Raw genomic sequence first — 14,155 nt, forward strand, 5'->3', positions numbered from 1 at the left:
AGATATTAAATTAGATATGAGTTGATGATCTTGATCAGTGGGGTGTTCCTTATCATGATGAAAGCACATGTCCACACAAAAAGAAAAATTATTTTTGTGTTTGATTTAGTCCACTTTTCTTTATGAGATGATGTAGTAACTTAAGGGGACAGGGGAAGGCTACATTTAAATTGTATTGCAGCACTTGGTGCCTTGCCCATAACTGATGCTTAATAAATTTTCAAAGAATTGACTGAAATTTGTTTTGTAATGTTTCATGGGAAGGAACTATATAAGTGTGAGGGTGGAAGAAGGGGGAAGGGTTGTTTTTCATAAGTGATAGATACACAATTTTCTTTTTCTAAGAAATGAACAAAAATACCATAATCAAGTATAACTGCTATATTTGAAGAATGTATAGTATAAAGTTTCCCAAAGTGTATATAGATCAATTAAACATGGCTTTACAGTAACCAACCACATACCATTTTATTTTATTTTATTTATTTAAGAGATGCTGTGAAAGGCTAGAGAGAATTTCTAAAGCCTGGAGCTAGAGATCTGACCCAACCCACAGAATGATTGAGATTTGCAATGTGCTTGAATAAATGCTAGATGGAGTAACATGGGTAGAAGTGGAATATTGCTGGAAAGATCAAGGACTAAAAGAAGTGGGCTTCCCCTACTTGGGTGGAAAGGGCTCAGTTACCTCACCACAAGCAAATTTTACAGTATTCCAAACCACTAAAAACTGTTGATACTAATTCTCTTCTGGAATTGTTGGCTTGCTTGTATCCTACAAAGGAAAGAAAGAAAGGAGAGCCATTCTTATACTTCAAGATGGCAGCATGAAAAACAAAGACCAAACATAGGGCAAGAAGAAACAAAACTTGCAGCAGATGTTTGTTTTGTTTTTTTAAGGCAGGGAAATGATACAGGACACATGCTCCTCTATGTAGCAATGAGTCACTGTTCCAGAAGTAACAGACTGTCTAACCAGCTTTACTGATAACTTTGCTTTGTTCTAAAGAGAGATTATTGCTGATGGCAAAGTGGCAGGTAAAAACATATTTCCATCATATGATGGATTATTGGCCAGAAGGAATACAAGGGGAAAGGTTAATTGAAGCCATGTCTTAGTTTCAAATCAAGGTAAGAATTTCCTAGTATTTTCATTGGTAAAGAAATAGTCATAAAAAGGGGCAGTCAGGAATTTTGTTTAGCACTAGAATAATGTTTTAGTTTACTGGTCAGAAGAGACTACTGTACTAAGCTGTGGGACAGCAAGTTAATTTGCTAAGGAACACTAAGAACATAAAAATTGAGGATGCACCCAACTTCACAAAAAGATGATGGGGAAAACTAATAAATATGTAGGGATTGCATATATATTGAAAATCCTTACAGCAAGCAGGTTAGAAAATCCACTGGAAAAAAAGACAGACAAAATTTAATTGGGAGTTTCTCCTTTCCTTTTTCTTCCAAAATATTTTATCTATAATGTATCATTTCAATGACTTGAAAGAATAAACAATATTCAGATAGAAATTTCAGATGATATTTAATTGGAGGGTGATGTCAACACCAAAAAGGTCAGATAATGGGATACAATCGGACTTCAAGCAATTAGAAATCCAAGAAGGATATCATAAAACAAAATAGTTTTAGAAACGATCTTACAATCTACATTTACAGAAATAAGATCAGAAACACAAATATTCACTGGGAGCAAGAGAGATCCCAAGGGATGATAGGGGAATCATGAATTGCAATAAAAATAAACCTAAAATAGGGTACTACAGCAATTAAACATGAATTAAATTTAAAAAAAAAAAAACCACTGGCTAAAAGAGCCTATACTGCTCCATGTCAAGACACAGAGAGAGAGAGAGAGAGTACAAAGGAGCACAACATTTTGAGGTCCTGCAATTTTAAGGATCTGGAAATAATTGAATAATCAAGGCCTGAAAGAGATTGCTAATAGAATGAAAGTTTCAGAATACAAAAGACAGATAGATGCCTGAATACTTATTCAACAATGCTTAGTATAGCGTCCCTAAGGTAAGGGAACTTTAAAAAGTGACCAGGGGAAGAGAGCAAAGAGAAAGGAAAAAGACTCACACGTACAAAAATATTTAGAATAACTCCTTTAGTGCTGGCAAAAAATTGGAAACTATGGAAATGTCCATCAATTGGGGAATGACTAAATAAATTATGGTATATGAATATGATGGAATACTATTGTGCTATAAAAAAAACAATGAAGAGGATTATTTCTAAAAAACATGGAAAGAGTTATATAAACTGATGCAAAGTCAAAAGAATAGAACCAGAAGGACAATTCCACAGTAACAACATTGTAAAGATAATCAACCGTGAAATATTTTGATCAGTTCAATGACCCACTATAATTCCAAAGGACTCAAGATGAAAAATGTGGTCCACTCTAAATAGAGAACTGATAGCTTCAGAGTACAGATTGAAGCACTATTGTTTTATTTTCCTTTCTTTCTCTTTTTTTCAGAACATGGCTAATGCAGAAATGTGGGGTAAGGCAGGATAAAACTGAACCAAATTTATAAAAATAAGAGCAATTCCTCAACTCATAAATGGTCAAAGGATATGAACAGGAATTAAAGCTACTAATCAAGTCACTATTGATTAGAGAAATGCAAATGAAAACAACTCTGAGGCATCTCCTCACATCTATCAGATTGGCTAACATGACAGAAAAAGAGAAGGACAAACATTGGAGGAGACATGGAAAAATTGGGACACTAATACACAGCTGGTAGAGTTGTGAACTGGTCCAACCATTCTTGAGAATAATCTGGAACTATGCCCAAAGAGCTTTAAAACTGTGCATAATCTTTGATTCAGCAATACCACTACCTGATCTCAAGAGATCAAAGAAAAAGATATAGATAAATATGTACGTATACGTATGTGTGTATACACTTATACATACATGACTACACATACATATATGCTTGTAGCAGCTTTCTTTGTGGTGGAAAAGAATTGGAAATTGAGGGGATGCCCATCAACTAGGTAACTGCTGAAAAAGTTGTGGCATATGATTGTGACAGAGTACTATTATATAAGAATATAACAAGTAGGGGGGTGGTTTCAGAAAAATCTGGAAAGACCAAATGAACTGATGCAGAGTGAAGTGAACAGAGCCAGGAGATTATTGTACACAATAACAGAAAGACTGAAATGATGACCAATTGTAAAAGGCTTAACTACACTAATCAATAGAATGATTCAAGATAATTCTAAAGGGATTATCAGACAGTACTGATGAATCCCAAGTATGAATTAAAGTACAATTTTCTTTTTTGGTAATATTGCTAATATGATATCACCCTTTATATCTAAATCATGTACCCATTTTGACCTTATCTTGGTAAATGGTTGAGAAATACTGTCTATGCCTAGTTTCTACCAAACAACTTTTCCAGTTTTTGTCAAAAATTGAGTTGTTTTCCCCAAAGCTTGGGTCTTTGGGCTTATTAAAAAAGATTAGATTGTTCACTTCCTACTGTGTATTACATACCTAATCTATTCCACTGATCAACCATTGTATTTCATAGTGAGTACTGTATTGTTGTGATGATTATCACTTTGTAACATAGTTTGAAATCTGGAACTGCTAGTCTGCCTTCACAAATTTTTCATTGATTTCCTTGATATTCTTGATCTTTTTTCTTCCAGATGAATTTTGCTATTATTTTTTTTCTACCTGTATAAAATAATTCTTTGGTAGTCTGATTGGTATAGCACTGAGTAAGAGAATTAATTTATGTATAATTCTCATTTTTATTACACTGGCCTGGCCTAGCGATGAGGAATTAATATTTCTCCAGTAGTTTAGATTTGTCTTTACTTGTGTGAGAAGTATTTTGAAGTTGTGTTCATATGCAGTGCATTAGTGTCCCAATTTTTCCACATCCCCTCCAATATGTGTCCTTTTCTTTTTCTGTCATGTTAGCTAATCTGATAGGTGTTAGGTGGTAAAGGCAAGCAGACTTCGAAGTATTTTATATTGTCTGCAGTTAATTCAAACAGAATTTTTCTTACCATCTCTTCCTGCAGGGTTTTGCTGGCAATATTATATACTGATTTTATGTGGGTTTATTTTATATCCTGTAACTTTGCTAAAGTTGTTAATTGTAACAACTTTTTTTTGGTGAATTCTCTAGGGTTTTCTAAGTACACTATCATATTGTCTGCAAAAAGTGTTTCCTCTTTGCCTCTTCTAATTCCTTCAATTACTTTTTCTTGTCTTATTACTATAGCTGGCATTTCTAATACAATATGTTAATAATAGTGGTGATGATGGACATTCTCGTTTCACCTTGATCTCACTGAGAAGGTTTCTAGTTTATGCCCATTACAGTAAATGCCTGCTTTTGGCTTTAGAGAGATACTACTTATTATTTAAAGAAAAGCTTGATTCCTATTCTTTCTAGAGTTTTTAATAGGCATGGAAGTTGTATTTTGTCAAAAGCTTTTTAGCCATCTACTGAGATAATCAATTTTTTTGTTCTTGTTATTGATATGATCAATTACACTTATAGTTTTCCTAACATTGAACCACCTTTGCAGTCCTAGTATAAATCCTATCTAGTCACAGTATATGAACTTTGTAATATTCTTCTGTGATCTACTTGCTAGTATTATATTTAAGAATTTTGATTAAATATTCATTAGGGAAATTGGTCAATAATTTTTGTTCTCTGTTTTTGCTCTTCCTGGTATAGGTATCAAAACCATATTTGTGTCATAGAAGGAATTTGGTAGGATTCCTTTACTTAGTTTTTTGAATAATTTATATACTATTGGAATTAACTACTCTTTAAATGTTAGATAGAATTCACTTGTAAATACAACTGGTCCTGGGAATTTTTTCTTAGGGAGCTCATTTGTGACTCATTCAATTTCTTTTACTAAAATAGAGTTATTTAAGTATTCCGTTTCCTCTTCTCTTAATCTGGGCAATTTATATTTTTGTAAGTATTCATCTACTTCACTTAGATTGTCAGTTTTATTGGCATATAACTACGCAAAAATAACTCTTAATGATTGTTTTAATTTCATCTTCTTTGGTGAAACATTTACCCTTTTCATTTTTGAGATTGGTAATTTGGTTTTCTTGTACCAAATTAAACCAATAGTTTATCTATTTTATTGGTTTATCAAACCAGCTCCCAGTTTTATTACTTCAGTGTTTTGGGGGGGTTTTAAACTTTGAATTTTATTGATCTTTCCTTTAATTTCTATTTCGGTTTTTAACAAGGGATTCTTAATTTGTTTGCTTTCAAGTTTTTTAAGCTGCATGCCCATTTCATTAATCTCTTTATTTTTCATATTGATTTAAGTGTTTAGAGATATAAATTTTCCCTTAAGTATAGCTTTGGCTGTATCTCACAAATTTTAGTATGTTGTTTCTGGGGGTAGGAAGATTAAGAAAAACCAGGAGTGATTGAGAAGCAACAGTTGAAGAGGTGGAAGGAAAACCAAGAGAGTTATGTCACAGAGGTCAAAGGAAGAGAAAGAAGAAAAGACTCTCAATAGTGTCAAAAGTTGCAGAAAGGTAAAGTAGAATGAAAACTAAGGACAGGCCACTCACTACATTTGGTAATGAGGAGGTGAGGAGATTATGGCTCAGAGAGAATAGTTTTAATGGTAAGATGAATATCAGTGAAGAAGCAATTATGGTTTTAATAATAAGGCTGGCTCGATTCAGAAATGATGTGGAAAAGACAGATTTGGTCTTTTAGTACAGTAGTGTTTACATGAAAAGAATACTAACAGGTGACATGTATAGTAAAGTCCTTTATTGCTACCCAACATGTTATGAATGTAACACACAGACAGAGGCGATAGGGAGATAGTGCTGAATTTGGAATCAGAGAACCTCATTTCAAATCCCAACTCTATTTCTTACTAAACTCTATTACTTACTACCTGGGGAGCCTTGGACAAAGATGTTCTTCTCAAGCTTCAGGTTCCTCTTCTATAAAATGAGAGGGTTGGGTCAAATGATCTTGTTAAAAATCTCATAGGTCATTGTGGAAGAGCTAGTATTTGAACCAAGGTCTTTTGACTCCAAATTCAGTGTTCCTTCCATGAAACCATACAATGATGTAAAAAATTTAGTAAGCCAAAATAACTTTTAGATTCTTATTTCAAAGAAAATACGAATATGTTTAGGAACTGAGTCCACAACATTTACCTTGATCTTCATGATACTCCCCTAAGCTCTTCTTACCTGAGGCTATTCAGATCCAGGTCATCAGTATCAAAATCCAAAAGGGGCTGGGGAGTGTCACTTGGGCCATGAGACTGTAGCACGGAGGAACTTGATGATATAACTGTGGTTTGGCCAGATGGGTGAATGGTTTTGAACTGGAACTGGGGACCCATCCACAGACGTCGATGGGGTCCAGTGTGGGTCACGATTTCAACCTGGAACAGAACAGGCCTAGCATGATTAAAATATATCCACGCACGTGCCTTTGTTTGCCATTCATTAAACCACTTCCCACCATTTACTCCAAGCTTATTTCCTCCAGGAAGCCCATCTTAGTCAAATGGGAGCGCAAGAAGGCACCTGCTATGGAATGGTGACCTTGATTACAGTTTGGAGAGGCAGCCTTCCACAACCCTCCTTTGGCTTTCACACAAATAAACAGACATACATATAACACCCTCCCCCCAATAAGTGACATCAAAAAGGAGGAGCTGCAGCCTACCTAAGAGCTCTAGCTTTCCCACATTCCACACAATACTCACCACTGTGCAGGCATGCAATGAATCCTACACCTATCAATCCACAGATTAAAAGTAACTCCTTCCCTGAGGACCAAGCTCATGACAAACTTGAAGCTGCTCTTGAACTATCCGAGGAAAAGAAAAGGTCTGAAATAATTCTTAACACCTGAAACCAGTATCTTCCCATCAACAAATGTTACGAGGCTTATTCTACTATTATGCCCTGCCCCCCCACCTCCAAGAACTACTTTTCAAATGAGAAGAGTTAGCTGTTTTTATGACAAATTGGATTTTTCTTTCTTTTAAATAGCCCAAAGTTTCTGAAACAAAGTGATAAAATAAAAGGGCTTCCTCCATAACATGTATCTTTGCCTGTCATTATTCTTACTAAAGAGATAGGAAATGACAATGTGTTTCATGAATCATATACTTAAAATGAAGAAAGAAAAATACACTCTCAACAATGGTTGAGAGAAAGCAAGGTAGAATGGAGAGACAGCCTTGGAATCTGCTCCTGCTGCTGCCAAATACTAGCTGTTTGACCTCGGACAGGTCACTTAATCACTTGGTATATCCAATTCTCAAAGACTGAGTTGCAAAAGAGTTGCTGATCTGCATCAGTAGAATGAGTTTACACACAAATAATTTAATATGAAACTGAAATTGGAGCACCAGAACGGTCTCCCTTCCCAGCATTGCAAAATCAAAATACTTGTTACTGTATTGAGTGCTTTAAGAAGAATTCAAAGCATAAGAAAAATTGAACATTATTTTTAAAGGACAAAATCAGAAAATAGACATATGGTATTCTAGAATTTCACAAACAGGGTGCCTAGACCCCAAGTGAACTATATGGAAACCAGAGACGAAGAGGCAATATTTCTTAATGTCCTGTAAGTGCTAAATTCACCTCTGAACACATCAAATGTGACTTTTACTTTCTGCATTTGATGATAAAAATAGATGTGCCATACTTTTGCCTTTAGTTCCTTTACTGAGATCATATTTCTGTGCTTAAAGTGATTCAATTTTGGCAAAAAGAAATTGCAAAGAAGAGGGCAACTCTAGGATTGTGAGCCCTCAAGAGAAAAAAGTGTGTGAGGAGGCTATCTTGGAACATCTATATGCCTACTGATCTTAAGGTAAAACTCAGGCTGGCTACGGACATTTCAGATTCTAGCTGCTTACAGACAATGAGGTAAATTAGGGCACAGATACAGCATTCTGTGCATCTGAAGCTGGAAACCGTCAGTGTCACAGAGCCAAGAGGTAAACAGATGCCTGTGCAATTTCACAGAGGCAATGGCCAGATGTTCCTATTCATTCTCCTGTTGTGTGCAGGACAAACATATTGTACAGACTTCACACTGACAGCACACATTACCCCCTGTTCTAATTGAAAAGTTAAAGTGAAGGACAGCATTTTTTCACAGCATTCTGTAAGTGGGGATAAGATTTTTGATTTAAAAGCCACCCAGACATTGTGGCCTTAACCGAAGGTGGTGCTGGGTGAAAGTGGAACTACCACTAGATTTCAGAGGATAAACCCCTTAGCATAGCCTTTAATCCCTGGGGCACAGGCATGTTATCACCTAGGCAACTCTTCATAATTCCCCCCTTCCCAAGTATCCCACCTTCTCCAGGCCATGCTCCCTGATACATCATTGAGTTTTCTCACTCTGCCTCACCACTGTGCATGGAGAGTGGGGGGTGGAAGCTGGAAAGAAGGGTGCACCTGCCCCATGAGAAGTCTGCTGGATTGGTAATCTGAGCTCAACTACTAATCTCCCCGATGATGTCAGATCCCAGGCAGACAAAACAATGACATTTGTTATATAGTCATTTGTAATCACATCGCTTTGAAAACCCACCCAAGATCATTTGACTTCAAAGCTTGAAGCAATGAAGACAACTTCACCTGGCACGAAAAGAGGAGTCAAATGAGGTGATAGATGAGGTTCATTGGCCACTGGAAACTGCCTTAATATGAGCATGGGAAAGGCAAGGGAGCTTTGCAAGACTAAGTATTTTGAAGAAAAGGACGTTGCCCTCACATAATGAAAATACAGTCCAATCTGTAGGAAAACTAGTCTAACAGAATAAATCCCAAAGACACTGAATAATAGCTTTACTGTTTTCTTTTAAGGTCAACTCTTTCTCATTTCTTTTAATCCTGATGAAAGGGCATTTTAAAGAGTCCATCTGAAATCCAAGGTTAGGGGGTATAAATGCTGGATTGTTTAGAAGATATGCATATTTTAGCCTCCACTATGTGAAAACTAATGCAAGCTTTAATTTGAGAGACATTTTGTTAATATATGAAAATTTTAAATAGATTTAATGGTTCCTCCTGCCCTTGATTTACCTTGAATCCTATAATGGATTTCCATCTTCCCTTCCATTAACTCCCCAACGCTTTACCTCATTCCCTGGGTTCCCACCTGGGAAAGCCATTCTTCATCCTCCTGTCCGCTGTGGTCTGAAGCTAAACTGTCATAGGATTCATGGCGTGTAATGGGTCCAGGACTTCCAGGAGGAACTACTGCGTAAGAGAAAAAGCACAAGTCATTTAGACTAAAAGTGGGGAAATTGGGTTTGGGTCACCAGAGTCCCAACTAAAATGAAGTTCTTTAAGGGAAAAGATGTAAAAGTATAAGGTCCCAAGACCAACAAGCCTTGAAACTACAGTAGAACTTGTATAAATTCATCACAATTATTCAGATTTTCATGCTACTTCTAGCTTGAAACACGTATTTGTACATGAACTGGGAAATGACTAAATAAATCATGGTATACTAATGTGATAGAATTACTAGACTACAAAAAAATCAAAATAAAGTATTTACAGTGAAGCCTGAGAAGACAAATATGAACAGAATATGACGCAAAATGGAGTAAGCAGAACCAGGAAAGTAATGTATACAATGCCTACAACAGAAAGTAAATGAAAAGAGCAACAAAATAAAAAAAAACACTAAATAATTAATACAACATAGTTTGGCTGAAAAAAAAAGATGGTAATATACATTTCTCCCTTCTTCGCAGAGTCTTAACACTACGGATGTGGAATATTACATAAAATACGATACTCAGAGTGCTGGTTAGTTTTACTTAATTGCATTTTCCCCTCTTCATTATTCTTTGCTATGTTAAAATATGATTCTTGGCAGAGAATGTGAATAAGTAAATTGGGAAATTAAGATGATATAAAAACAGATATAAGTACATTTCCTTCATTTTTATACATGTTTTTAGAGATGATATATATTTATATATTATATATATAAAAATATATATAATTTCCCCTCTTTCCACAATTTGTTTCCTAAGACCAATTTATCACTAAAATTACTCAGTGTCTGAGTTCCTTTCAAGGGTTCTTTTTATTTCCATTGTTTTATCTATTGACAATTCTCCTGGTTCTGCTCACTTTTTTTTTTAAATTTATTTAACTTTTAACATTCAGTTTCACAAAATTTTGGGTTCCACATTTTCTCCCCTTTTGTCCCCTCCCCCCACCCTAAAACACCCAGCGTTCTAATTGCCCCTGTCTGCCAATCTGTCCTCCCTCCCTCCCCACCCCTTTCCTTTGGAAGGCAAGCAATTCAATATAGGCCAGATCTGTGTAGTTTTGCAAATGACTTCCATAATAGTAGTGTTGTGTAAGAACTAATTATATTTCCCTCCATCCTATCCTGTCCCCCATTACTTCTGTTCTCTCTTTTGATCCTGACCCCCCCCCATGATTGTTGACCTCAAATTGCTCCCTCCTCCCCATGCCCTCCCTTCCATCATCCCCCCCACCCTGCTTTTCCCCTTATCCCCCAATTTCCTGTATTGTAAGATAGGTTTTCATACCAAAATGAGTGTGCATTTTATTCCTTCCTTTAGTGGAATGTGATGGGAGTAAACTTCATGTTTTTCTCTCACCTCCCCTCTTTTTCCCTTCACTAAAAAGTCTTTTGCTTGCCTCTTTTATGAGACATAATTTGCCCCATTCCATTTCTCCCTTTCTCCTCCCAATATATTTCTCTCTCACTATTTGATTTCATTTTTTTTTTAAAGATATGATCCCCTCCTCTTCAGTTCACTCTGTGCACTCTGTCTCTATGTGTGTGTGCGTGTGCGTGTGCGTGTGCATGTGTGTGTGTGTTATCCCACCCTGTACCCAGATGCTGAATAGTTTCAAGAGTTACAAATATTGTCTTTCCATGTAGGAATGTAAACAGTTCAACTTTTGTAAAGTCCCTTATGACTTCTCTTTGCTATTTACTTTTTCATGCTTCTCTTCATTCTTGTGTTTGAAAGTCAAATTTTCTTTTCAGCTCTGGTCTTTTCATCAAGAATGCTTCAAAGTCCTCTATTTCACTGAAAGACCAATTTTTCCCCTGAAGTATTATATTCAGTTTTGCTGGGTAGGTGATTCTTGGTTTTAGTCCTAGTTCCTTTGATTTCTGGAATATCCTATTCCATGCCCTTCGATCTCTTAATGTAGAAGCTGCTAGATCTTGTGTTATCCTGATTGTATTTCCACAGTACTTGAATTATTTCTTTCTAGCTGCTTGCAATATTTTCTCCTTGATCTGGGAACTCTGGAATTTGGCCACAATGTTCCTAGGAGTTTCTCTTTTTGGATCTCTTTCAGGCAGTGATCTGTGGATTCCTTGAATACTTATTTTGCCCTCTGGTTCTAGAATCTCAGGGCAGTTTTCCTTGATAATTTCATGAAAGATGATGTCTAGGCTCTTTTTTGGATCCTGGCTTTCAGGTAGGCCCATAATTTTTAAATTGTCTCTCCTGGATCTATTTTCCAGGTCAGTTGTTTTTCCAATGAGATATTTCACATTATCTTCCATTTTTTCATTCTTTTGGTTTTGTTTTGTGATTTCTTGGTTTCTCATAAAGTCATTAGCCTCCATCTGTTCCATTCTAATTTTGAAAGAATTATTTTCTTCAGTGAGCTTTTGAATCTCCTTTTCCATCTGGCTAATTCTGCTTTTGAAAGCATTCTTCTCCTCATTGGCTTCTTGAACCTCTTTTGCTAATTGAGTTAGCCTATTTTTCAAGGTGTTATTTTCTTCAGCATTTTTTTGGGTCTCCTTTAGCAGGGAGCTGATCTGCTGTTCATGCTTTGACTGCATGTCTCTCATTTCTCTTCCCACCTTTTCTTCCACCTCTCTAACTTGATTTTCTATGAGCCCTTCTATGGCCTGAGCCCATTGAGTGGGCTGGGATATAGAGGCCTTGACTTCTGTGTCTTTGCCTGATGGTAAGCATTGTTCTTCCTCATCAGAAAGGAAGGGAGGAAATGCCTGTTCACCACGAAAGTAACCTTCTATAGTCTTATTTCTTTTCCCTTTTCTGGACATTTTCCCAGCCAGTGATTTGACTTCTGAATATTCTCTTCACACCCACTTCACCTCCAGATCCTCCCAGCCAGTGCTTGGGGTTTGAGATTCAAATGCTGCTTGCCAGCCTCAGGGCTTTTGGCGGGGGTAGGGCTGCTATTCAGTGTGTGATTAAGTTCAGGTGCTCAGGTGGGGGCAGGGCCGCCTCTCAGGCTCAGTTCCCTCAGGGGGTTTATGCAGAGACCTTCAACAATGGATCCAGGCTCCTGCCTACTTGGGGAGCCCCGGTCTGCTCCTGTCTCCGCTGTTGCCTCCCGAGGGGGCCTGAGTTATGGGGGCACCCCACTCCCCTCTCAACCCGCCAAAGAGACCTTCTCACTGACCCCTGTCACCCGTGGGTGGAGGGACCTGCGTGGCCGCTGGAGATCCCGTCCCTGAAGCCAGCTCGGATCTGTTCCTCTCGGTGCCACAGCCGCGGCAGGGCTGTACTCAGCTCCCAGTCCCGGCGCCCAGTCCGCAGTGCGAAGGACCTTTTGCGAGAGGTTTGCAGGTCTCTCTGGAACAGAAATCTCCCTCGCTCCAATGTTCTGTGGCCTCTGGGTGCAGAATTCGCCGTGAGTTACTTTTTTGTAGATGTTCTATGGGTTGTGGGTTCGGAGCTATGTGTATGTGCGTCTTTCTCCTCCGCCATCTTGGCTCCGCCCCCTCTGCTCACTTTTCTTTAACTTTGGTTCATACAAATTTTCTTGTGCTTCTCTGAATTTTTCAAATCAGTCATTTCTTCAATGATATTCCATTATATTCTTATACCACAATTTTCTCCGAATAATAGAGCCCTACTTTCTAGGTGACAGATTTTGGAGTTGTTAGGGAAGGAAGTACAGAAAAAAATGTCATAATATCTATATGGATACACACTGAGCCCAGCCTGAAGCTTTGAAATGAATAAAAGACACATTTAAAAAAGCAAGATGACACTCTTTTCCTTATATCTCTAGAGATCAATCATAGACAATGCCACTATCACTAAGCGGACTTTTGAACACCTTGCTCAAGATCTTTGGCACACCCTATTCAACAGAAGAGCTCCAGGACTGATCAATTACAAAACCGATCCCTGGATAAGTACAGAACAGAAGCCTCAGAGGGACGCTCTTCCCAGGTTTCCAAAGAAGAGTGGTCCCAGCCACCTCTACTTACCAAGAGCCCAGCTAATACGACACTGGTCTGCTCATTTAGGTGGGCTTTTGAAATCAATGCCAGATGTGGAGAAGCTAGAAATCAACCTCCTCAATCATTCTGTAGATAGAACAAATGGAGTGCAAAACTGGATTTGGGGACTAATTACTTCCTGCCTTTCTGGAGAGGTATGCTCATTTTATTTTGTCTTCATCCAGTGCTCTTCAGGGACACCCAATCTGCAGAGTCCCCTTTCCCTGTCAGGTAGGAATCTACTTGTGTCAATAACAGATAGGTCACATAACAAACATTCAGTGTTTGCTCTGTCAGAAGAAAGGGGAAAGTGGGAAAAAGGGATATAGGATAGAAGCAGTAATGAAAGATATTAAATTCATCTGCAGTGGGAAGAATTAGAGCACAGTGAAGTGGGAAAAAAACCCCTCATATAACCCAGCCCCACAAAATTGTCACAAAATAATTCTTCTAAAGCACAAGTATCAAACATGCCTTTGACAATACACCTGAATCAGATTAAAATATAATTGGAAAATGTTGAACAAAATAAATAAAAATACAACAGAACAAAGATAATGCTGACCTGTGGTTTTCTAAGCCAAAATGCAGTCCACAGGGATCCTTATGTATGGTTTCCTGGTCCTCTGAAAAAATATTTATCCTGATTTTTTAAGAAAAATGAACCTGGACTTCTAGCCAAGATAGAATGGAGGTAGAGTATCCAGATCCAATGTACCTACTTCAGCAAAATCCTGAAATTCAGACCATTTCAAATAATGATCAAGAAATTCAATTAGAAACCATAGCAAGTTACTTCATCTACCCCAAGACTGAACAAAAAGTCAAGCCTATGG

General features: G+C 37.4%; 1 protein-coding gene across 15 annotated transcripts in view; it reads right to left on the minus strand.

Moving 5' to 3' along the window:
* Nucleotides 1-14,155, minus strand: part of BCAS3 (BCAS3 microtubule associated cell migration factor) — an 803,928-nt gene that overhangs the window by 356,950 nt on the left and 432,823 nt on the right. For all 15 annotated transcript variants that reach the window (XM_072637728.1, XM_072637734.1, XM_072637735.1 and 12 more), the window contains 2 exons: nucleotides 9,201-9,301; nucleotides 6,257-6,453 (listed from right to left, as the gene is read on the minus strand). In XM_072637728.1, the coding sequence (XP_072493829.1) occupies nucleotides 6,257-6,453; nucleotides 9,201-9,301 (298 nt within the window). The remainder of the gene's footprint in view (nucleotides 1-6,256; nucleotides 6,454-9,200; nucleotides 9,302-14,155) is intronic.

This window comes from Notamacropus eugenii, chromosome 2 (genome assembly GCF_028372415.1).
Source record: "Notamacropus eugenii isolate mMacEug1 chromosome 2, mMacEug1.pri_v2, whole genome shotgun sequence".
NCBI classification, from domain to species: Eukaryota; Metazoa; Chordata; class Mammalia; order Diprotodontia; family Macropodidae; genus Notamacropus; species Notamacropus eugenii.